This window comes from Silurus meridionalis, chromosome 1, assembly GCF_014805685.1.
Source record: "Silurus meridionalis isolate SWU-2019-XX chromosome 1, ASM1480568v1, whole genome shotgun sequence".
Lineage (NCBI taxonomy): Eukaryota > Metazoa > Chordata > Actinopteri > Siluriformes > Siluridae > Silurus > Silurus meridionalis.
Genome location: NC_060884.1, coordinates 2,836,360 through 2,861,496, shown reverse-complemented (window position 1 = coordinate 2,861,496; position 25,137 = coordinate 2,836,360). Strand labels below are relative to the sequence as shown.

The window sequence follows — 25,137 nt, the reverse complement described above, 5'->3', positions numbered from 1 at the left end:
TTGCATTAAAAAAAAATGCTCCTTGAGTGAGCATGGGGCAGCATGGTTCCTGGCCCAGTAGGCTTTTGGTCAATAATAAATGCTATAGTATCTCCACTTTCACATTCAACTTCTCAAAAATCCCTAAAATCAGGTTTATTAAGAAGAAGAAAAGTTTAAAAGTCAGCGGGAATGCGTCGCCCCAGGATGCGAGAACCTCTTTAAATGTTTGAAAATCATCTTATAAATGTTGTAGCCTGAATTTTCAGAGAGCGGTGCAGCAGGATCTTGCGTAGCGCTGAACCTTTTAAAGAGCGCCGCCGCTCATGAAACGCTGCGTGATAGATTTCAGGTTGAAAGAAGTTTTGCATTTCAAAGTCAAAGCTTTCACTTCATTCCGCTGTCACTGTGGTTTATGCGCATCACTGATATGTGTCCTGTGAGGACTCCAGTAACGACTTGCACTGAGGAGGAGTGGAACGAGTGAGCCTATGAGAATGAGATGCAAATGCAATGTAGCCTAAGTTCCTCCGTGTGACTCTGAGGCCGGGGGCATCTGCTGTCTCTGCGTTCAGTTCATGAATATCAGATTAATATCCAGGCTCTGTTGATCCATTAGCACTTGCAGGCTGTAGAGAATTTGGAGCTTTTGATTTGCTGGAATGTTTGAGGCAGAGATAAAAAAAAAAAGAATTGATTGCAAACATGTCAAACAAACTCAGTTACACTGCACTTAAGGGTAGTGCTTATAGGGCTACATAACGCTACTACTAATAAAACTGCATTTACTACAAGTGGCACTTAGAAAGGCTAGTGCTAATTAGCATCAGCTGTCAGAAAGATTGCATTAATTAGATATGATGTTAAATTGACAAATCTATCTATCTATCTATCTATCTATCTATCTATCTATCTATCTATCTATCTATCTATCTATCTATCTATCTATCTATCTATCTATCTATCTATCTATCTATCTATCTATCTATCTATCTATCTATCTATCTATATCTATCTATCTATCTATCTATCTATCTATCTATCTATCTATCTATCTATCTATCTATCTATCTATCTATCTATCTATCTATCTATCAGGCAGGCAGGCAGGCAGGCAGGCAGGCAGGCAGGCAGGCCTGCAGTTCTTTTTAGATGTTCTGGGTTTTCCTATGAGCTCCTGGTGTAATTCTGGTAGGTTGGCCACTCCCTGAAGGTTCACCTCTGTTCCAAGTTTTCTCCATTTGGGGATAACGGCTCCTGTGCTTTGCTGGAATCCCAAAGGCTTAGAAATGGTTTTGTCGGAGTAATCTCTTGATTCAAAAGGTCTGGCTTTAATCAGGCCTGGGCGTGGCACTTAAAATTCAAGTCAGCTTCCCAAAAAATTTGGTTAATCACTTTTCCTTCATGATTTAGCATTTAGCATATTTTCACATAGGGTCGGGCAGGTTTGAAGAACTTTTTTTAACCTAAAAAATGAAATCCTTCTGGGCAAAAGTGATGACTTTACACTAAATTCACACCATGTCTGAGGAAGGCTGAGACCAACACACTAATGAATTTTGTATTGCTTTTGCCATGCTTTAAAGCTGATATATTGTAAACTATACTACAATATTGTATAGTATAGTATATAAAACTGTAATAGAATTTTGTATATTATGTAATTTTGTGTAGTAGGCTTAGTAGAATCAGTAAGTATAAAAATGGTATATTATAGTATAGTTTATTATATGTATAATAAAATGGAATATTATAAGCATATTATAGTATTATAGTATATATAATCTGTAGTAGTAAAAGTAGACTGTCATAGTTTAATATGGTATTGTAAAGAAATGTGTAGGATAGTGGACAAAATTGTTATTGTGTACTACAGATTACATTTCAATAATGAAATAATTGTTTTTGTATAGTATCGTATAGTTTGTATAGTGTTTGTGTGTGTGTGTGTGTGTGTGTGTGTGTGTGTGTGTGTGTGTGTGTGTGTGTGTGTGTGTGCACATACAAGGCTTTATTTAATGCCACCCAGTCTCCCGTAGCTGAATGAGCACAGTGAATGAAAGCAAATTGAACTTTTAATAATGTGTAATAAATCAAGAATGATTGTACAGCCAAATCCAATCACTACATTATAAAAAGGACATGATAATAAAGTCCAATTAAAAATGCCCAATATTAGGAAACGTTATCAGTATAACTATGAGAGAAAAAAAGAAATTATATTACTTTCAAGAATTGACACGAGGCTGCATTTTCACTGCCATGTTTAATTCCACTTTGTCTTTATTAAAGAAAAAGGCATATTTGTAGTTCAAGTGTGCGCATAGGTTTTACACTGCCATGCACTTGTAATGTTGGAACCGAGAAATGGACTGGGATTATACTACATGAATCTGTGCAAGATCAAATAAATCATTCAAATTATTCACAAATAAAAAGTGTAAAAGTTTATAATGAATAGTATGTGCCCTGTTACTCGAAACCCCTTCATTAGTTCTGTCACAACCAATTGCCATAATTAGTCAAATGGAGTCCACCTGCATACAATTAAAGTGTCAGTATAAATATACACCTGTTCCTGCAAAGCCCTGGAGAGGACAGATGTGTTAGAATGGCCCAGTCCATGGCCAGACCTCGTTCTGATTACAGATTTATGGCAGGACTTTAAAATTGCCACTTCCTGCCTGACACAAGTTTGGTGATTTGGGGCAAAAAATATCTGGATCCAGTTGTGCACATCTGATGTCCCAGAGGTTCCTGAAAATGAGGCTCCTTCCGAAACTAAGGAATATCTGCTTTTCAGGTGAATTCAACTTTGTTTAACAAAGAAAATACGTGATAAAGCCAACGTTTTGTGGACACACGATGATCACACCATATGTGGTTCTTTCTCGAATTGTTGCCACGTATTTAAAAGCACACAGTTGTGTGGAATGTCTTCTTGTGCTGCAGCATCAGTGTTTTACTTTTTAAATGCTTAATATTTGTATTTATTTATCTTTATTTTATTTATTTATTTGAGCTTTTGACCTTTTTAAAAAATCTAAAAATTTTAATAGATCTAAAGAAACTAAACTAAGATTTATAATAAAAAAAATTTCTGTCATGTTTTTTTTTTTTTGTTTTTTTTAGGTAATAAAAGGTTCAAAAGATGTTGAGCTCCATGAAGACACGGTTTGGCAAATTTGGTCGACCTAATGTTCTTCTGATAGTGAAGTCTGATATGAAGCTCATGGGCCAAAACGATCAGTATGATGTTTTAACATGAACAAAAACATGAACTCATCCTTAGTAACTGCCTGGTCAGGGTCATGGTGGTATCAACTTGAGTGTGTTTATATTTCTAAGAAATACAATCAACTAAATTTGTTTTAAAAAAAATCTACAAAAGTCAAGAGCCAATGGGAATAAATGAAGCAATAACAGTGGCTGGGAATATTGAGTGTAAGGATAAGCATGGGTTGTAAATAATAAATGGAAAAATTTAGTTAATTTACTTGTATTGTCATTGGTTCCTGAATTTTTTTGGACACCCTATATTTATAAACAGGACTGATGTAGCTGAGGCTGAGGAACAGTTTCTGTTGTTTAAGCCACACCCTTCGAGTTTTTTAAAATCTGAATATAAATGAACCTCCAGTTATATAGATACAGATATCATCAATGAAGGATGTCATATTCTCACCAGTTTTCTATGAAGCAGTGCGAATGTGCATTACGTCATTCGTAAAATGAATAGCATTATACTGTGCTATGATTTATAATTCCATTATAAGTGGAGGACTGGAGCTGAAACAAAGGTGAGTAGGCACGGCTCAGGCCGGCTCCCCTGCAGCCTCCTCTTGTAGTTTGCATTTTGTATGAATCGCCATTTGTTATATAAGTAGCTAAAACTGATCTTGCTGAAGGAGCTCTTTATAGATAGTAATTCATCCAGCTTTTGAAATACAAGCGTGTGCTATTATTTTTGTATAAAACCTTCAAGGATCACTTTTATCTTCATGTCATTAATTTCTCATCAGCAGATCACCCAGTGGAGGGCTTATCTCTCTCTCTCTCTCTCTCTCTCTCTCTCTCTCTCTCTCTCTCTCTTCCTTCCACCCCCAGATATGGCAGGCGGCTCTCTGTCGCCATGTGTGGCGTGTGTATGGTGAAGGCCTACTCCTCTTCAAAGCTGCGTACTGCTCTAATTCAATCACACTGCGTCCTAATGGGATTGAGGGCTTGTCTGCTCGTCCATAGAGGACATGGTTAATTGTGTCGCCATGCCGCATTTATGAGATAATATGCAGTGTTGGTCGGACCAGGTGCAGGATGTGCAGAGCTTCAGCTTGTGTGTGTGTGTGTGTGTGTGTGTGTGTGTGTGTGTGTGTGTGTGTGTGTGCGCGCATCAGAAAGAGCGCTCAATCACAGGCTTGGGAAATGAAACTTTGCTAGATTAGCTTGGTATTAACTTCAATTATCTTTTGTTCCAGCACCTACAGAGCACAATGCATTTGCCTGTGGCCTTGTGCCAATGACAAAATGAGTATAACGTGTGTGTGTGTGTGTGTGTGTGTGTGTGTGTGTGTGTGTGTGATTCCTAAATATTAGTATAATTAATGTTCTCACACTTCTGTCAGAGTGTCTCATAGTTTCTTTTCGCGCCTCACATTCTGACTTCAAGCATCACGCTGATCACGCTGGTGCAAAAGTTAAGCTTTAAAAAAACCCAGTTTTTTTGCGTTTTATTGTATTTTTAATTAAATTGTCCTTTAATGTTAAGGGATGTATCGTGTCATTTAAAAAAAAAAAACGAACGTTCCTCTTTTTGTTTCTTTACTGCTATCATTTCTTGCATCTTTATGGACTCCGAACCCTGTTAGTTAAGATTCAGTTAAGCCTTTTTCCATTACTGAACCTTTTGTTTGACACTTTTCTGGTCACAACCTTCGGAATCCCAAAGTAAATTCTGATTCTTCTTCTTCTTTCGTCTGCTTCCATTAGGGGTCACCACAGCGGATTATCAGTCTCCATACCCCCATACCTCCATACCATCTCAATCTCACCTCTTTCACCTTGTCACCAAAACAACCTACATGGGCTGTCCCTCTACTAAACTAATTTCTAATCCTGTCCATCGTCATCACTCCCAACGAACATCTCAACATCTTCAGCTCTGCTACCTACAGCTCCACCTCCTGTCTTTTACTCAATGCCACTGTCTCTAAACCATACAACTGGAGGCCACAGGCATCTCTGAAGATATGCTTTGCATGGGTTGGAGTTCTGACCTCAACCCTATTGAAGACCTTGACACTGACTGCACCCCAGACCTCCTCACGCTCACCTACATCAGTACTCGACTTTACTAATACTCTTGTTTTTAAATGATTAGAAATCGACACAAGCTCACAAAAGAGTGGAGATTATTATAACAGCAAATAGGCATTAAATGTGGAATGGGATGTTCTCAAAACACATATAGGTTTATGCTTAGGTGTCCACAAAATCATGTCGAGGAATTAAGTTCTGTCAGGCTGTGGATCTCACAGTGACGTCTGGGGACTTGCTCATTAGATACGCACCGTGTAACATCATTAAACCAAAGCAGAGAAACATGGTTCAATTTAATTCTCAATCAGTAAAGTGTAAGTAGAAATGTTGAAGGAAATCTAGTGAAAGTGCTGGACCTATGAGATTAGAGCAGCAGATAGACGTGACTTCTCTGGGTGAAAAACTCAAACAAATCAAAGATCTGTTATACCTAAAAATAAATAAATAAATAAAAACATGACAGAATCTTTTTTTATATAAATCTTTATATATTTAGTTTCTTTAGATCTATTACATTTATTTAAATTTTTTAAAAAGGTCAAAAGCTCAAATAAATAAAAAAATTAAAGATGGGCTAAGACATAATAAAATATATATAAATACAAATAATAAACATTTAAAAAGTAAAAATATATAATATATTAATTATATATGGACTTAGATTTTTTTTTTTTGGTTTTAAAAGCTATGATAATTAAGTTATTAAGTAAATATTTTACCTAAAATATATTACTTAAATTACCTAATAAATATAAAATCTAAATATAAGTAAAATAATTAACTAATACATAAAGCTTAATATAGTTATATTTAATAGTTATATAGTTATATATACACACACCTTCTGTTCTTTTATAATTTTTTTGTCTGCAAACGACGAAATCAATAAAATGGGATGCTACGTGCATGTTTGACGTTGTTGAAGCTGACACTTTGAATGTGTTAATTATTTGTGGATTTGTGCTGCGCTCCTGACGGGGTGTCTGGCTGCAGGATGGAACCTGCTGAAGAACCTTTGTCATGTTCATTACACGGTTTTATGTTGAAGTGCAGCAGATGTGCAGATGTGGATAAATAGACGTGACGGCAGCATTAGAGTCAGGCTTAATAAGCGGACGCACCCTGAGACCACCGGGGACATCAAACAGAGCTGTGTGTAGAGCTGTGAGTCTGATGAGTCCAAGTGATAGACACTAAAGCAGCAGCCTGTTCCCAGGTGAGCAATTACAGCACAGCTAGCGGCCCCACACACACACGCGCGCGCACACGCATAACACCACCACCCCCAGATTGTATCAGGACAAGGGCCCTCCGCAGGTTCGGGACTCATCTGTCAGTGTTGAGCTGCAGAGGCGGAGTGAAAATGACAGAAGGTTTATTTTTGCTGTTCCCTGCAGCCTGTCAGTCTCCTGCTGCTGTTCTTCCGCCCTGTGGCCTTCGTTCTCACCCACCCACTCATTCTGGACTCAAACCTTCAACCCTTTAATCCTTCATCCCTCCAGAGACCTGAAAGGTCAGCTGATGCACACAGAGGTTTGGTTGTTGTTTTCTGTTTGCGACGTTTCTCCTTTTGATCCGCTGTTCATGTGGACAAAGCAAGAGCGAGCGATAATGTGAACCCATCTGTGACTGCTCTGATCTTTCACTCTCTCTCTCTTTTCTCCCTCAACACCATCCTTTTTTCTCTTCCCCCTCTTCCCCAGGAGTGGTGCCATCAGTAATCTTTCTCCTTGTAATAATGGTGGAAGGTTGGCGTGTATTTTTGGGCAAAATTAAATATTGATTGATAATAAGGATTAATAATACATTTGTAATATCTTGTAATGACAGAGGCTAAAAATGGTTGACAACTAAGTCGGATTATTCTTTAAGAAGTATGCCGTGGGTTTTTCGACACAACCTCACCTCTGTAGGGCGTATTTCATGTACAAAATGGGACGGGGTGTGTGTGTGTGTGTGTGTGTCAATGGGTTGGTTGGTGGGGAGTGTGAGGAGTCATCACATTTCCCTGCACTGAGGAGAGAAAGTGTGAAAAAAAAGATGAAACCGAGACAAATGAGTCTAACATTTAATCAGCTCCAATGCTTTAATGCTGCAACTAGGAAAACTGAGCATTCTAGCATAAATAAATAGTCAGGGATTCATTAGAATTCTCAGGTACTACAATCGCACTACATTATGTGTATGATCTAAACCCACAAAATTGTAGATCTAACAACCTATATATCTGATAAATGCCCATGGAATAACTAATGCACAGCAAAGGAGCAAAGCAGATGAACCATAACAAATGAATGGTATATTACAACCTAGATCTAATCTCATTGTATTTGATATTGTTAAATGCTACCTTGTGCTGCTGCTTTGTCTGCTGCTGTTTTTTTTTTAAAGACTTCTGTGTGTACAGGACTGCTTAAACCAACAACACACATGTATTATTTATATGACTACCTTTTTCCACTCACATTCACATACTGCACATGTTTATAGTTACAGCTTTTGCACTATACTTATATGTTATACACATACACTACTTATTTATCGTATTTGTAAATAATCTCATTCCCTATCTTTCCTCTCTCCTCTCCAGTTTATCTCCTGATGTATGTTTTTTTTTACATTGTGTATCATCTATAATTGTCACTGACATTCTGTGGACAAATGCATTTGCATGCTGTAATGGTAAAAGAATGATAAAAGAATGCACAAACTTATCGTCAAACCTCCACTCTTGGGCTTTTGATCAAGATTAACTATGTCTCCTATATTTCAGACCCTGCGCTCAGTCTGCAGCTTCCTAACATCGATCGGATATGTGAAGAAAGAATTTCACTGTGTTGTAATGCTCAGTTCATTTTTGACCTAAATGTATAGATTGCATTCTAATAGAAGAGCCTTTATTGTCTCGCTGAGGAGAAATCTGTAACAGACAGGGTACCAATACATGTTGTGAACCCATAATGTCTAATGGATCCAAAACCAGCTAATATGGTTCCTTTGCTCAGTCTGTGTTCTCTAAGCCAGAGGTCCCTGATCACTTGGACACAACCAAGTACCAACCAAGCTGTGGAACAGTTGCTAATGGCAACCCATTAGCAACTGTTCCACAGCTTGGTTGGTACTTGGTTGGTACAGACAGGATCAAAATGAACTGGTCCGGGTTGCACAAAAGGTGGAAGACTTTTCTGTATGAGAATATCCCTGTAGGTTACTATTGTTCTAACTGTTGATATGGCAGTGCAATAAGGTAATTAATCTAAATGAAAGTACCTGTAAAGTTCGAAGACACACCTTCCAGCCAATCAGGATCGAGTATTCAGATTGACTATTTTATTAATCACTATATTGCACAGACAGGATTTTGTCCTCAGCACAATCAGAATGATAGTAGTACCTTTAATGTGAGCTACCCAAAAGAGAGAAACATGTGAAAGCCTGTATGAATGTCCTTAAGATGTCTGTGAATGAATGTGTGGAAGGAGTAGTATTGAGCGGATTCGTATTTATTATGGATCCTGATGGCCGTGCTGGTAGAGACAGATCTTCAAGCACACTGGTTGTGGATTGAGTATGCAGTACCGTGTGCTTGTTTACAGTCTGGTAAACATTGTGTGTGCTGGGTGGTTGTGGTCTGTAGTGATTTCGTAAGCCTTCCCCAGACATTGTGTATGAAAAATGTCCTTTGGGACTGGGAGGTTTTTGCAGATAATCAGAGACTTCAGCTCTAACAACTCTCTGGAGGGGCCATACAGGCACAGAGAGGGCAGCTGCCAAACAAGAAAGTCATGCACCCAGTCAGGATGTTCTTTATGGTGCATTTGTAGAAGTTGTTCAGGATTTTGGTGGGTGAGAATAAACTTCTGAGTGTAAAGAGGGCAAGTGAGGATATTGCTGTGGTGAATACGGAAAAACCTAACACTCCGGACCCTTTCTACAGCAGCCTAATGTATAGGGGTGTGGATATACTCGTGAAACCTTCTGTAGGGCTCCTCATTCTTTTTGGCTAAAAATCTACCACTTTACCACAGTTTGATTTGACAATATTTAGCCATTCTTCGTTGCAAAAATGCTCTACGGTTTACGAAACTGTGATGGACCTCCTGTGCACAGCCCACTTCATTCTGTCATTCCACAGGTTTTTAGTTGGATTAAGATCTGGGTTCTGACTGGATCTTTCCATAACTTTTATCTGCAAGCATTCATTTGTTGATCATATTTGGTCTTCTTAGTATCTTTAATACTTAATTTATGGCAGGTGTGTGATAATTATATGTGAACAGGCATTTGAAGGTCACATGCTTCCTTATCAAACAGTGTGGACATTAATGTAAATAGTTTATTGTTATTATAATGTATTTCTTTTTTTTTTTCTTCCCCCAAAATATATACATTTTCTCGATTTTGTTCAATTCAATTCAATTCAATTCATTTTTATTTGTATAGCGCTTTTAACAATGAACATGTTCTTTATGAGTAAGTTTGTCCCTGATGAGCGAGCCGGTGGCGACTGTGGCAAGGAAAACCCCCCCGAGATGGCATAAGGAAGAAACCTTGAGAGGAACCAGACTCAAGAGGGAACCCATCCTCATCTGGGTTGCACCAAATGTCCATTTGTAGCAGATATACGATGTTGCGGGGTGCAGTGATGATGATCAGAAGCGAACTGTATTCCTGAGTCAGTGTAGGAGACTGTTGACATTAACTATAGTCCAATCCATCCTCAAAGCTCCCGTTCCTACTCTGGAATTTCATGGAACCACCCAAGGCGTTGATGAGAAACCGTCCCAAGCTGCACAGAGTGGCCTCCAGTCAAAGAGAACACTATCCAGAGGCAGGCCTGGATGAAGTGGGAAGATCCACGGAGGGCAGAGGAGCAGGAACAGGGGTCACTGGAGCCTTAGGAGCAAGTTTACCTCGACCGAAGACCAAAGAGGGTGACAGAAAGAGAAGGATATGGATTATTAAGTGGCCTTATTGTTGTATTTTGTTCATTTTAGTACATTACAATAAAACTGTAATTGTAACAGGGGTGTGTAGATTTTTTCCTACTCATAGTAATTGAACCATTTGCTTTAAATCTATTTGTGAATATTCATGTATCATATTTTATATGAACTCAATACACTGATTGATCATCTTTCCATCCTGTTCCTCTGTCATTGAATCCCAGGTCAAGTGCTTCTCCAAAACCAGTTGTTTTTCCCAAAACAGCATTAGTTTATATGAAAGAAACGTGTAGTCTCTGAGATACAGTGTTCCTGTATGGATTCGATGGCAAGGCTTCAGAGAAGGAGACGAGAACGCCGGGGAGGCTGACAGAGTGAAAAATCAGCTTCAGTAATTCCATAAATACGGGGTTTGAGGAGAGAAATGTGTGTGTGTGAGCTTTTGCACGTGTCTGGATGTTTTTTGTCTCGCCCGAAGGAGCAAAACGAGAAGAGGTTTTCTGGAGGGAGCTCAAACGAGCTGCCTTCAGTTACGGATTGTAGAGCCTGAGAGGATTGAGGAGAATAAGAGAGAGAGAGAGAAGGGGTAGTGGGTGAGCGAGTGCGAGAGAGGGAGGGTGAAAAAGGACAGAGAGATGGAATAGAGGCAGTGAGAATGAGGTGTGGAGCGTCTGAGAGACGGGGAATGGATTCTGCGATGAGTTTGTCTCACTTGGATGCTGACCGCTCTGGACCACTGAGGGTATTTCTGGTTGAAAAAAGAGCAGAAAGGACTGTGTTGCTCGGGAAATGCTCCGGAGGTCAATAGAAGGTAATGTGAATGTTTGTTTGATGATTATAAGATGTATGAGGTTTTAAACTTTCATGGAAGTCTTAAAAATGTGCTACTTAATTAAATGTATGCATACGGTAATATTGGATGGACGATTAAAATATCTATGAAGAGCTTTGGGATGAAAATTTATTGGGTTTAAGTTTGAAGTCTTAAAGATTGTTGGAATTATGGAATTATGGAATTATGTTACATACACACACACCCAAACGCACACACACACACACACACACACACACACACACACACACACACACACACACACACCTACACACACACACCCTCTAATAGTCAGATACATAGCTGTATATTTTTTGATTGATACTTTTTTGGAATGTCTGAAATGTTCATTTTTGTCTTTCTGTATAATTTGTATTTGGATTGTACATATTGTTCCTTCTCCTCCAAACACATGGATGACGGAGGATGCTAATGAAAAATCCACATTTTTAAGAAAATATACACCGATATAGTAATATAAAGTAATATGTAGGAGCAGTGTCAGTCTTTGTAATCACTTATCACCTGTGTCACCAATTTTTTTTTTTGTTTTTTTGGGCTGGAAAAAAAATCAGCCTCGCTTCTCACGCCTCGTTTATTCACAAATTATTTACTCGTTTATGATATTTTATTAGCATTTGTTCGCTTCAAGTCAAGATAATCCACTTTTCTCCAGTTTCTTTTACTAATTTGTTCCACTTCCTACCCATAAGCCCTATCATAAGACATCTATCAACCAGGGAGGGTGAAAGTTATCACATTCTGTTTTTTTTTTTCTATTGAAAAGTCAGCCAACCCCATTTTTTCGAGCTGTTGCGTAACACACTTGGAAGAAGAAAGCGATATCTGCCCCCTTTCCTTGACAGGGAAAAGAGATTATGCTGTAACACCCACCCACCCTGAGAACACGGCCAATTTTGCTCCCTTGGCTCTCAGCCATGGATGGCTGCAGAAATGTCAGGACTCATACCAGAGATCTCTGTTTCTTCACTCATTTTTTTCAACAATTTGCTGCCAAAATGAAACCAAATATTAATGTCTTCTAATGTTTGAAAGATATGAGAGATTAAATGGGCTAACACATAATTATCAACCACTGCTGTGTGTTTATACTGTATATTGGTGTGTGTGGTTGGGTTGTGTGTTTGTGTGTGTGCTAAAAGGCCAGTAAAACCCTATAAACTCTTAACAATTCAGCATATACTATATGGACAAACATATTGAGACACCTGACTTTTCCAGCTACAGTATATGTGCTTCTTCTCTACGTTGTTAACACAGTGTTGGAGGCACACAGTTGTATTGGACTTGTATTTGGTATTTGGATGTGAAAGCAGTACATTTTCCCTTTAATTGAACTATGAGACCCAAACCTGTTCCAGCATGACAATGGCCCTGTGCACAAAGCCAATTTGAAGATATGCTTTACATAGGTCTGTGAAAGATCTCCAACTATAGAGCTTGGACCCCCAAACCTATTGAACACCTTTTGGGATGAATTTTTTACACTGACTGCACTTCAGGCCTCTTCACCTCACCAACATCAGTATCTGACACTAATAACACCCTTGTAGCAGATCTAGACAAGTGCACTCCAAAATCGAATGCTTTCACCCAGAAGAGTGGAGATCATTCTAACAGCAAATGGGGATTAGATGTAAAATGTTCAGAAAGAATGGTCAGGTGTCCACAAGCATTTGTTTATATAGTGTATTTTAAACCTCATAACTCATACATCTCCTATTAGTATCAATTTACTGTACAATATGCTTTAAGAAGGATAACCACATAATAAATGAGGACTTCAGGGGGTAAATCAAGCACACGTTAATCACATTTGGGCTTTTTTTTTCTCAGTCATTTATCCATCATCACAGCTGGCTGCCATCAGAACCTGCCTCACTCTACCTCCATATTGTGCGTGTGTCTTTGAAGAACATCTGGTGAAAACTATGCTGTAAGACATTCACGGCGTTTCCAATGACACGCTCTACATATCTGGCTTTAATCCGCCCGCTGCGCTGAGTGTCTTCTCGCCACGCCACAACCATGTCCGATGAGGAGCAAAGAGCCAACAGGAGCACACATGGGTTCAAACCAGGAGCGGAACTCTGGCTCCTGGGGAACATCTCACCCAACAATTCTGCAAACTCCAGCACTGTTGGGGAGGACGAAACCGTGTCAACTGTGCCACGTGCCCTCGGGACCGTGCAAAAGAACTGGCTGGCGCTGTTGATCCTGCTGGCCATCGTCGTCACGGTGACGGGCAACATCCTAGTCATCATGGCCGTGAGTCTGGAAAGGAAGCTGCAGAACGCCACAAACTACTTCCTGATGTCGCTGGCTATAACGGACATGCTGCTGGGCCTGCTGGTCATGCCTGTCGCCATGGTGACCATACTTTACAGTGAGTCAAGGAAATCCAGCTGAAGCCATTCACATTTAACCCAGAAGGATGTTTATATTATGTGTGAGGGAGAACGAGAGAACATAAACACTCGTAAAAATGAATATATTTTCCAGAAATATAGAAATTCATAGGCAATTACATCAATCCTTTTAAAAATATTAACATTTTTAAGTATTAGATTTTTGTCAATTTTTAAATCTGTAGTTACACCTTTCCTATAGACATTTTTCATAGAGCTCTATGACACCTTCATGCAACCTTTATAACAACTTCAACACAAATCCACTCATATTAACAAATAATTGTAACATATTCCAGGATGTCACAGAGAGCTTTTCCCAATTCTGATAGCAAGCTGATATAATGCCTGACTCATGTGACAGAATTTGGTTGATGTGGCGTATTATTGCTTTCATTTGACTGTTATTACTAACTTCTACTATGTCAGGGAGATGTAATAAAGACGTGCTGAAGCTTGCTAGGTGAAAGTAATTCCTTCCAGATTTCAGGCTTAGAGAAATAAAATACCATTTTATTAACTAGGTTATAATGATGATATAGCTTGGAATAAGCTATTATTAGTATTTATAAAAAATTAACACTTTTATTCATTTGTCTTTCGTATGCACTTTCTTCTATTGGTCAGATTGGATCCAAAATAAAGGCATGATCAGAATATATATATACATTTTGTTCATGCCTTTATTTTGGATCCAATCTGACTATAACACCAGTGCTTGATTTTCATAAATAAAAGGTAAAATGAAACGTTTTACTTGTATCACGTGTATCACGTCAGGAGTGCCACGGATATTATAAGACTTTGTTACCTAATAAAAATTCCTTGCAACTTATGTCACATTATAGCTGTAATAATGACAATCTGTCATCGTGTTCTGAATAAGAGGTCCGGAATATAATACTGTATTTAATATTATAATACAACAAGCCATTAGTGTCACTTTAAAATCAAACCAAAACAATATAAATCTTGTTTAACTGTCAGTCACTTGCTTAGATAGGGTTTATGTCATGTGTTATGACAGGCAGGCTTTTGGAGATGTCATGCAGCCCTATGAACTCTACATTAAATGTATTTAAAGATAATAGATGGAGAAAAAAAGCAGTATTTTTTAAAATATATATAAACTGCATGGCCAATATTGCAATTTTGATGGGTCAGAATGATTAATTGAATTGGTTGATCAAAATTGATTAAACCACAGCAAAAATACAATTATATCATCAGTAAAATTGCTGATCAATTTTGCTCCCCGTAAAGACATGTTTATCTGCGATTTCTTCGAAGGAGTTTCCAGTGTCAGGGCTTTGTAACAGCTAGTGTAGAGGAGTTTCCAGTTGCTTGGAAACATGACAACTTGTCTTGTTTTTATTAATAGTGGAGTAGCTGTTTGCAATATGTAGGTTACAACAATGATAAATTGTCTTGCAGATGTTCCACAATGTGTCAATAATCCACCTAATACAATACAATCCACACACATTGACACATTGTTCGATTTTATCACACCCCCAACTGTTTTATTCTGTACTTAATATTGATGTGTTCTTCACAACTAAAATTAGAAATATGTTGAACGCAAGAAAGAAAAAAAGAAAGCGAGAGACATGTTTATTCAAAGTTAAATCAACAATTTCAAAATGAAAGATGCTTTAACACACACCGCCCAAGAACACTTGAGCGTATTTGTATTAGTGTGAGCATGAAGTGGCAGCATTTTGGTTCATTAAAAACGCAATCCAGCTGTGCAAAAAAAAAAATTTCAGCTTCTTTTTTCTGCATACTGAAAAGATGTCATTTAACATTTAGACCAAAATGCATAATGTTGTGATGACCGTGTTTTGAGAAATGAACTTTACTTTGATATTTGGTTAATTAAATTGCACTGATGCTGCTCTGATGAAATGCTGTGATAAAAAAAAGTACCCTCCTGATTTGATGAGCTTAATCATTTGTCTCCTTTATGCAAAGAACATTTTTTTTCTTAGAATGATGTTCCCGGTGTTGCAAGCCTTGCTGACAGATTTGCCTTAACGCTGTGACAAATGATGCATTTTATGCTAGTAGAAATTTACCTGCCATTGTAGATTAGAAAGATAAGTTAAACACGAACATCTGGATCACAATTTACACACGCAGTAACATGCGGAAAGCTTGTGATAGAATTGTATAGGCCAAAATGATTGTTATCCTTTCTGTTCTGTGCGCTCTTATCTCCTCCAGAACATTGTACATATGATGTGCACGTAAACCAAAAGTGAGTTATCATAGTAAAAATTAAGCAGACAGCTTAGTAGACAGCATTAGTCTGAGGAATTGTGTTCATATTTGAAGTTGGAAGCAACATCCAAGCAATTGGAAGTCATTCAAAATATTGTTCTGTACTACAGAAGATAAATTAAAAAAATGTATTGTTATTAAAATTGAGAAAACATTCCAGTATGAAAAACAAATTATATATATAATGAGAAAAACATCATGTTATAATCAGAAATTTTTAACAAAAACAAAACAAACATTTAAATGAGAAAGAAAAAAATCATAAAAAATTGAAAAAAAAACCACTTTATATAAAAAATGATCACGTTATAAAAAGATAAAGAACAATGATGTAATGAGAAATATCATTTAGAAAAACCTCATGTTCTAACAAAAAAAATTCGTTATATCTAAAAAAAAAAAGAAAAAAAAAACAATATAATGGGAAATCTTTTTTTAATGTGGTCTATTTATTACAAAAATACAAAAATAATTTTCTTAACATTTATGGAAGGAGTCTCCAGTGTCAGCTGCTTGTAACAGTTTTGCTTGTAACAGTAACAGGATGTTTTCTGCCACTTTTTATTTATTTATTAACACCAAGAGAATAAAAAGAGAGGCTTTTTAAAGAACAGCTGTTATAGCTTCTATAATGTAAGGGACAGTACAAGTTGTTATTTTTACATTGTTATTTATTAAGTTGTTATTTATTACGTTTCCAAATGATTTGCTGGGAGGAACAAAAAAGTGTTGAAAGTTTAACTTTGGAAGATCCACTGTAACCAAAAAAAGTTTCCCAATATGATTACTTGTAAAACCTTTTCCTAGCAAGAATATGTCTGTACATTTCAGATTTTTCGGACAGAGCCCTTATCTGCACTACACTGATTATGGCTCAGCCTATATTTCCCACATGATTTGTCCACATTGCTCACTTGTTAGAGAATTCGAACAGCTCAGGTGTACAGTATCAGTGCCAGTAATGTTATTTTGAGCATTGATAGCTTTGGCTTTTCTTCTCTCCAGCCACCATTCTATCCAGCAGCAGCTGCAAGTCGCTGAGAGAAAAATTTATTATCACACTTCCTGGCTCGGGCTTCAATTTCATGCCTGTCCTGAGCTCTAATTTACACACGGTGTCGAAGGTCATGTCATTCTTCTTTAAATAGTGGCTGCCAAAATAGCACTGAGGAAAAGGTTAGCAAGTCAAAAATCCAAGTGTCCGTCAAATAACGGAGGAAAGCACTGATCTGACATGGATGCCATTCACACCGGCAGCTCCAGTGGCACAAATCTGGGCTGTGAATCAGATTAGAGAAGAAGGCAGATGGGGGGAAAATCCTGTTGTAAATAAAGCATCAAACACTGCTGACACGTTTGTAAATTGGATTCTGTGTCTATTTGACATTTTTGGTGAAATGAAAAGATGCTGTTAAGTTTTTATATGGAAGGCAATAAATAATAACTGTTTGACAGCTTAGGGAGTGATCTTAGAAGTCTTACTAGGTGAATGGCAGTGGTGCGGCGCTATTAACAAAGACCTTTGATTAGGAATTAATGTATTGTGGGTTTTTTGTATTAAAAAATCAATGGAATATGTGAATTAAAAATCAAAGGGAATAGAAAATGCTGGAACTATTTGAGAGCATATCTACATTTACATTGCCTAGAGGATAAAACTAATTAGTTTTAAATACGGTTGAAAAAACAACAAAAAAACAACCCATTTTAAATTGCCTGTGGGTGAAAAGTTGTTGGTCATCCTACCCAAAAAAAAAAAAAAAACTAATTAAAATGGCTCTGGACGAACCATAAGATCCATCCCATGGAGAAAGAAACGGATTAAGCTTATAAATTATTTCTGTGGGGTTTTAACCTCAGAAATAAATGTAAAATTTTCCTCATTTAAAGCGCACAACTAATACCTAAATACCCGACTCTTACCATTGGATGGTGCTTGCTGCTTTAATAATAATAATAATAATAATAATAATAATAATAATAATAATAATTTACAGCATTTAGCACTCACTCTTATCCAGAGCAACTTAAAAGCAAGTCTCATTTTCTCATGCTCATGTGCCCCAGTAATGTCGGCTTGGTGGCACTGAGATTTGAGACCATCCAATCAGGAGCCCAACACCTTAACTACTGTGTTACCACCTCCCTTTATGTGTGTAACTTGTACCTCCTTTTTTTTTTTTTTTTTACCTCAGGAAAATATGTAACAGTTACCTGAAAAACATGAAATGCTTACCTCAGGAAAATATATAACATTTATCTCAGGAACAGGTAATTTTTACCTCAGGAACATTTCATTTGTAGTTCAGGAAAATATATCAGTTTTACCCCAGGAATATGTCATTTAAACCTCAGGAAATGACATATTCCTGTGGAAAACTGATATATTTTCCTGAGGTGAGCATTACATGTTTTTTAGGTACAAGTTATATATTTTCCTAATTGAAACATTACATGTTTTTCAAGTACCTGTTACATATTTTCCTGAGGTAAAAAAATAAAAATAAAAGACCTGCTACGGAGGTACAAGTTTCACACATTTATGTGAAATGTGAATTTAAAAAAAAAATGAATATTATATATGATCTGCAAGACTAAAAATAAAAATCTCTTGTTAGATACTCTTAAGTAGTCAGCTTGCCCTGTTGTGCTCCTGAAGTTTGCATTTAATGCTCACTTGACCCCTTGATTCTACAAAAAAGTCATCCTACAGCTCTTAAAATGGAGTCAAAGATTCCACTAAAGAGGAATAAGAACTGTTACAAGAACAACATTAAGATGATAGTTCATTAGAAGAGATGTTTCTTCAACTAATTCCATGCCCTAGATAAAAGCTGGATGCGTTACGGGAATCCTTACTTGATGTAATTTCTCTGCAGAGTGTGACCGAAGAGCTGTAATGAGCTCCATGGCTACGCTCTAAATTTGCTTCTCGCTCCAGCACATTCACACCAAAAATCCCTTGCCACACAATCTCCAGAGTTCCTCCATCCTTCCCAGATATTCCCCCATTTTCTTTTTGTTCAGCACAATTGTGAATGAAGAATCATTAAGCTTTGCGATTGCTAGCAGAATGAACCTCGTCTCAGAAGGATTTGGAAAGGGTGCACGATTCTAGAGTTAGCTCCGAGGATTATCTCCAAAGAGCGTAAATCTGCTTGATATGATGTGCTGTCAGGAAATGAAAAGCAAGCATCATGATCATTTTGTGTTATTAGCTCTTGCTTCCAGAATGTCCTTTGGTAATTTATAGACTGTGATTTGCTCTCTATGCTACATGATCTGCTAATAAGCTGATACATCTCACTGAAACTGTTTATCAAGTTCATTTTCATATATTTGAGAAAGCCTTTTGTTCTGGAACCCTCAAGGAAATTATACAAACCTATTATATAAGAAGCTTGTTTATTCAAATGTAAAACAGGTAAACATCTCGAATGTTGGATTTCTGGCGATGTGTTATTTGTAAATAAATTTGAACTGACTCTTGTAGGTTAGCACTTTAGCCGTGTTATGTAGATGCCGACGATGCAGATGTCTTGCAAATGAATTTAATCAATGTACTTCCATGGAAACCTCTTTTCAGAGCTGTTTGTTAGAACGAACGCTTAACCGTTAACTGTTTGCCTCTCAGCAGTGTGTATGAGGGCTATTTTATAAAGATGTTATCATCAAAATAGAAAAACAGCAGACACAGCAGGGATAATGCAAGGGTGCTTACACATTTTTAGTGCCTTGCTGATTTTTGAACAGGTTATTATTATTATTTTTTTATTCAACTGGAACATAATGAAAGTGATATTAATATTACAAGAAGCAATTTTAGCCAGAGGAAAACACTCGGAGAACAGTGCAATGTTTGTCCACTTTAGAGAAATATGGCAAAGAGCTTTTTGGAAGTCGACTCGCAAATTATTAAGTTAAAAAAAATCTGATTAAATGAAATGTAACAAAATTCACATCGGAAAAATTTTCCATTTAACAAAAACTTGTTCTGTCCTCTAATGATTTTCTGTTTAATTAAAATATTTGAAGTAGAGTTTTGACACTTCACAGCTTCAGGTTCCATCCCAAGCTTGGACAGTTGTCTGTAGAAATTAGAATGATGCCCTCCCTGTGTCCACCAAGTTGGATTCCTCTCACATCCCAAAACGCCTGCTGGCAGGTGGATTGGTTATTCTAGGTGTGAATAAGTGTGTGAGTGTGTGAATGTAGGTACGTGGTGTCCTTCTATCAGACTGACATCCCATCTATTCACACCTCACACCCAGATCGACTCGAAATTAACCAATTTGAACATCTTTCACCAGCTGGTTTGAGGGTGAGCTTTGGGATTAATAGCAATTTCCCAGGAATAATGTGATGGAAAGCACCTCTTGCTTCATCTGTACATAAATGCTTCAGAATTACACCACCATCTGCTGGCCAAAATGTCCCGAGAAGAACGCTTTACAATGCAAAAACTACAAGCAAATCTGTTCTTCACCTCTTCCTTTCCTCTCCAGACCAGTTGTCTTGCATTGTTTCCCATATGCAGATTACACCTGGCCCTTCCCGTCTGCTCTTTGTCCTATCTGGATCTACCTGGACGTACTTTTCTCCACAGCCTCCATCATGCACCTGTGTGCCATCTCTCTGGACCGCTACATTGCCATCCGTAATCCCATCCAGCACAGCCGCACCAACTCCAGAGCCCGAGCCCGGGTCAAGATCACAGCTGCATGGACCATCTCTGTAGGTAAGAGTCTATATCATACACTTTTTTACTGGTCTGCAGGATGGCAAACATTCTTACATTCAGTATGGGCAAATTCCATGATTATTGCCTGCCATATTGATCTTTACATCATTCTATGTTTAATTCACAAGACTGTTGGTGATCTAATGACCCGATACTACTAGGGTAAAGTTAACAAACTATATCACATATCTCAATCAGATTCTTAAAAAAATACATTTGCTTTGAATAACCAAAACTAACCTTTAGGCCCTGTGTCCAAAAACTTCCAGGCCTCCGAGGCCAACGTTATGACGATGTCTATGGGGATGCTGCCTCTCATAGCTGACCTGAGTTGCTCTGCATAAAAGCATCAGCCAAATAAATTCAAATTTACTGTGATGCTTTCTGGCATGTTTGAGTCATTTCCAGCAAATTGGTGGAAATCTGATTTTCCTGAAGAATAGTGAAACTGAATTTCAACAGTTTGCGTTCTCATTTGCATGAACGTCAAATCAGACTCCAAATCTTTATTTAATGGACTGTAGTGAGTTAGCAGGGTTGCCAGGTGTGTGGTTTTGGACAATTTTGTTTTCAGGTCGATGATCGTTTTGCGTATGTAATAGTAATGCTCTCATATGGATGATCTGCATATTTGAGTGGATATTTTCAATGTTGGTATTTTCAGCGTTATTAGAAAAGTTCAAAGTGGAACACTTTTAGAAATCTAGGAATTGAGTTATGCAAAGAACCCTGAACGAATCCTCTTTTTTAAATTGTGTGTTATCTGATATTTTGTACTTAAAGTTTGTAAAACCATATTCAATCTTTGTGTTTCTTAGGAATCTCCATGCCTGTCCCAGTTCTTGGACTCCATGACCGCTCCAAAGTCTTCAAAGACGGCAGCTGTCAGCTGACAGACGACAGTTTTGTCCTGATCGGCTCCTTTGTGGCGTTCTTCATCCCCCTCGTCATCATGGTGGTGACGTACTTCCTGACGATCAGCGCCCTGCAGAGCCAGGCCACTCTGTGTCTGGACCAGCTCATCGCACGTCCCAAGTGGCTGTCCATGCTGGATCTTCTCCCTCGAGGCTCGCTTTCCTCTGAACGCTTATTCTCTCAGACTTCGCTCTGCTCTGACACTATCATCCCTTCTGCCAGGCCGTTCATCCGCCGCACGGCACAGTCCATCAGCAATGAGCAGAAGGCCTCCAAAGTCCTTGGTGTGGTCTTCTTCCTATTTGTGGTCATGTGGTGTCCGTTCTTTATTACAAACGTCATGGCGGTGGCATGCGCCTCTTCAGCGTGCGACCCGGCCCTCATGACCGGCCTGCTTAACGTATTCGTTTGGGTGGGATACTTGTCTTCAGCTGTCAACCCACTCGTCTACACGCTCTTCAACAAGACGTACCGCGCAGCATTCGCCCGCTACATGCGCTGCCAATACCGTGAACCGAGCAGGTCGCTTCAGGTCATCCTGGTCAACACAATCCCTCCTTTGGCTTTCCACTCTTCCAAACTTCCACTTCAGGGAGACGATTCTTTAAGACTTTCGAAAGAGGACAGCAGATTTGGGACATCCTCCTACACGAACCAGGTAGAATCTCTAAATAAGCATGGACGAGATGAGATGGTGAGTCATGTCTGAAAGCATTTATTTTATGGACATAAGGATTGCTCAGGCTCCGGGCTTCAGGAAATAGTGCCACAGATTCTCAAGACTAACAAAGAGCATATACCATCGGTATATATACATATATATCTCACACTTTCAGTAAATGCAATTTTACAGTTGTGTTGTTGTTGTTTAAAGACATTCCCAGAGGTGGCCTGCTCGCTGCATGGATTCTTTGGGATTTGCCTTTTAATGAAAAAGTGTCTGGCTGGAAAACACATTCAGAAAATATGAGACTTATGATTTGTTAATACCTGTGCACTGCAATTGTCTGGCTTTCTGAGTATCCATTTAACTGCCTCTCTTTTGCATAATCTGATTTCTCATGGGTTCATATTGAATTTTTTTGTTGTTGTTCAGGATGAACGGGAAGCTGATTAGAATAGTATTTGTGTTAAATGTGCTTTTACAATCATGGGCCCCACAATCACAAGGGAAATATAACATTGAAGGATTTAAAGGGTTTTGCAGATTGTATTTTCGTTACCCTGGGAAACAAGACTTAATGGATTATGAACTGTGTGACATAATAAATACCTGTGTATAAATTGAAATGTATGTGGGTAAATAAATAGAATAAACTAAACGTGAGCACTTTATTATATGAAATAATCAGAGACAGGAAGGCATGGAGAAGCAGAGTTACTCTTACTGTTTTGTTTATGAGTTAATAGTACAGAAATGACAATGCTCTCTGGGTGAAATATTCTTTGCCCTGTCAATCACAGTGACACTAGCTAATCGTGGACGTTCCCAACATGAATCCAAATGCAAGAGTCGCATTGTAAATGACCTGGGTGACTGTTTATTAGTTACTATGAATTAAATAGACAACTTTGCTTTGGTTGAGAAAATATACACTGGGCCCCCCAAATAAACTGACAGTTTAGTGTATATATCAAAAGTGGATGTGGTGGTAACTATGCCATACTATATGGATAAAAGTTTGTGGACACCTGACTGTAGGATTCATATGTACTTTCTGAATATCCCATTCCACATCCACAAGAACATTAGTAAAGCCAGATGTGGATGAGGTGAGAAGGCCTGAGATGCAGGAGAAAGCAGGAGACCTTCCTTGGTACAGCAGATCTTCATGTGGAAGAACCACATATGGCTGGAAAAGTCAAAGTCCCAGTACATTGGTCATTCTGGTGTGTGTACATCTCTACATGGTTCACACACTGGGTAAGTTGTCTTTGCTCACTCACTTGCTTTTTTTTTTTTTTTTGCAACCAGGAGTCTGTAGAGATGATGGTGTGAACAAACAAACAAACATACAAAAAACGTCTGGTAAGGAGCAGTTTTATAGACAAAATGACTGGTTTGAGCTGACAGAAAGTGCTATGGCAACACAAATAACCACTCTTTATCTCCATGGTGAGTGGAAAACACATGCAGGCTACAACAGCAGTAAAATACATCAGATTCCATATCTAAGATTTATCATTGCAGCTTTATATTTATATTTCACTCCATTTTTTTAATCCATATACTTTGAGTTTTGAACTACTTCTAAATTGTCATTAAAGATGTTTGTACTAAATGGATTAGTATTATTTATAACATCGATTTTTGATATAGTACATTGTAAAATTCAAAACATTATATAATGTAGAAATAAATATTTGTTTAGCAAAGTAAAACTCAGTGCACAGATAACTGATAGACCTATTCAGAGTTAATTCATCACTGCTTTGCTCGTCGCAACAGGAGCGAGTAGTATAATAAAATGTAATGTACAACATAAATAACAGGGTTTAGTCATTCCATTTAATCCAGGCTTTGAATCTCTGTTGTCAATGGTTACACTTTCCAAATTGTATTGCTGATGCAAACAGCCAATTCAGGGACACCCCCCACCCCCTCCCCTATTAAAACATGCTAATGCAGTCCATTAGGCTGACAGAGTCCATGCACATTGCTGCTGTAGACTGCAAGAGCCAAAATTTAAAAAACTACAAAATAGAGAGATTATAAAGGCTGGATTGTTGGTTATATTTTCATTGGCTAGAACAGTTTATAGACGTGAGCTGCGAGTTTGTTGGTGCGCCCCCTGGTGACAGGTTATAATACTTATTGACTGTATTTTGGTGCTTTGACCTTTTTTTTGTCCGACACACATCGAATACAGTAAAAAAACAAAACAAAAAAACAAAGAAGAAGGTCATGCCCTCTTTACTATGGCAGATACTAATGCCATGTGTCCTCTACCGACCTGAGAGGCAGAGACTACACTAATCCGGAGACATATAAACCGGCGTTTTCATCTAAAAATGTTCCACGACCACACTTTTCTTTTCTCAAAAGTTCCTCATCCACACTGAAATGTCCGAAAACAGAAGTACCCTGTTCATGCATGAGCAAAACATAAGATGCTTCGACCTGCATCATTTCCAGCTGGCATTTATTTACTTTCCATCACGTCCACACTTCGACGTGGAGGGTGTTTTGAAAAAGCTACATTTTCGTTGAATAAAAATGTGGTCTCAGTGTGGACTGAAGGCCCAAAAAGGAAACAAAAATATGCGTTTTTAAACGAAAACGTGTCAGTGTGGACATGGGGCCTATAGAGGCTAACAGGAAGAAAGGCCACACTCCGTAACTGGGATTGACACTATAGAGGTCATGCCCCCTGTCCATGGACTAACTGGCAGAGATGCGACACCCTTCAGATGAGATTGACACTATAGAGGTAACACCCCCTATATTAGGACTAATTGGCAGAGAGGTGACATCCGTCAATTGGGATTGACATTATAGCAGTCACACTCCCTATATTGGGACTAACAGAAAGAAAAGCGAAACTTTAGAGTTATTCAGTTATTTTACAGGCAAATGGTCAACTTATTTAAGTCTTAAGTAATGCATTAAACATATTTACTTCTCTTGCAAATTGTTTTCTTTTCCCCTCTGCTCCTATAATCAGAGAGTTAGGTCTGTACACAAGAGGTTTGGAG

At 38.1% G+C, this 25,137-nt stretch overlaps 1 protein-coding gene across 1 annotated transcript; it reads left to right on the top strand.

Moving 5' to 3' along the window:
• Positions 1–10,896: 10,896 nt before the first annotated feature.
• On the top strand, positions 10,897–22,731 carry htr2ab (5-hydroxytryptamine (serotonin) receptor 2A, genome duplicate b). The gene is made up of 4 exons (XM_046853609.1): positions 10,897–11,052; positions 12,931–13,480; positions 20,323–20,523; positions 21,345–22,731. Exons 2-4 carry the CDS (start codon positions 13,123–13,125, stop codon positions 22,148–22,150), a joined length of 1,365 nt encoding a protein of 454 aa, XP_046709565.1. The 5' UTR covers positions 10,897–11,052; positions 12,931–13,122; the 3' UTR covers positions 22,151–22,731.
• The last annotated feature ends 2,406 nt before the right edge of the window (positions 22,732–25,137 follow it).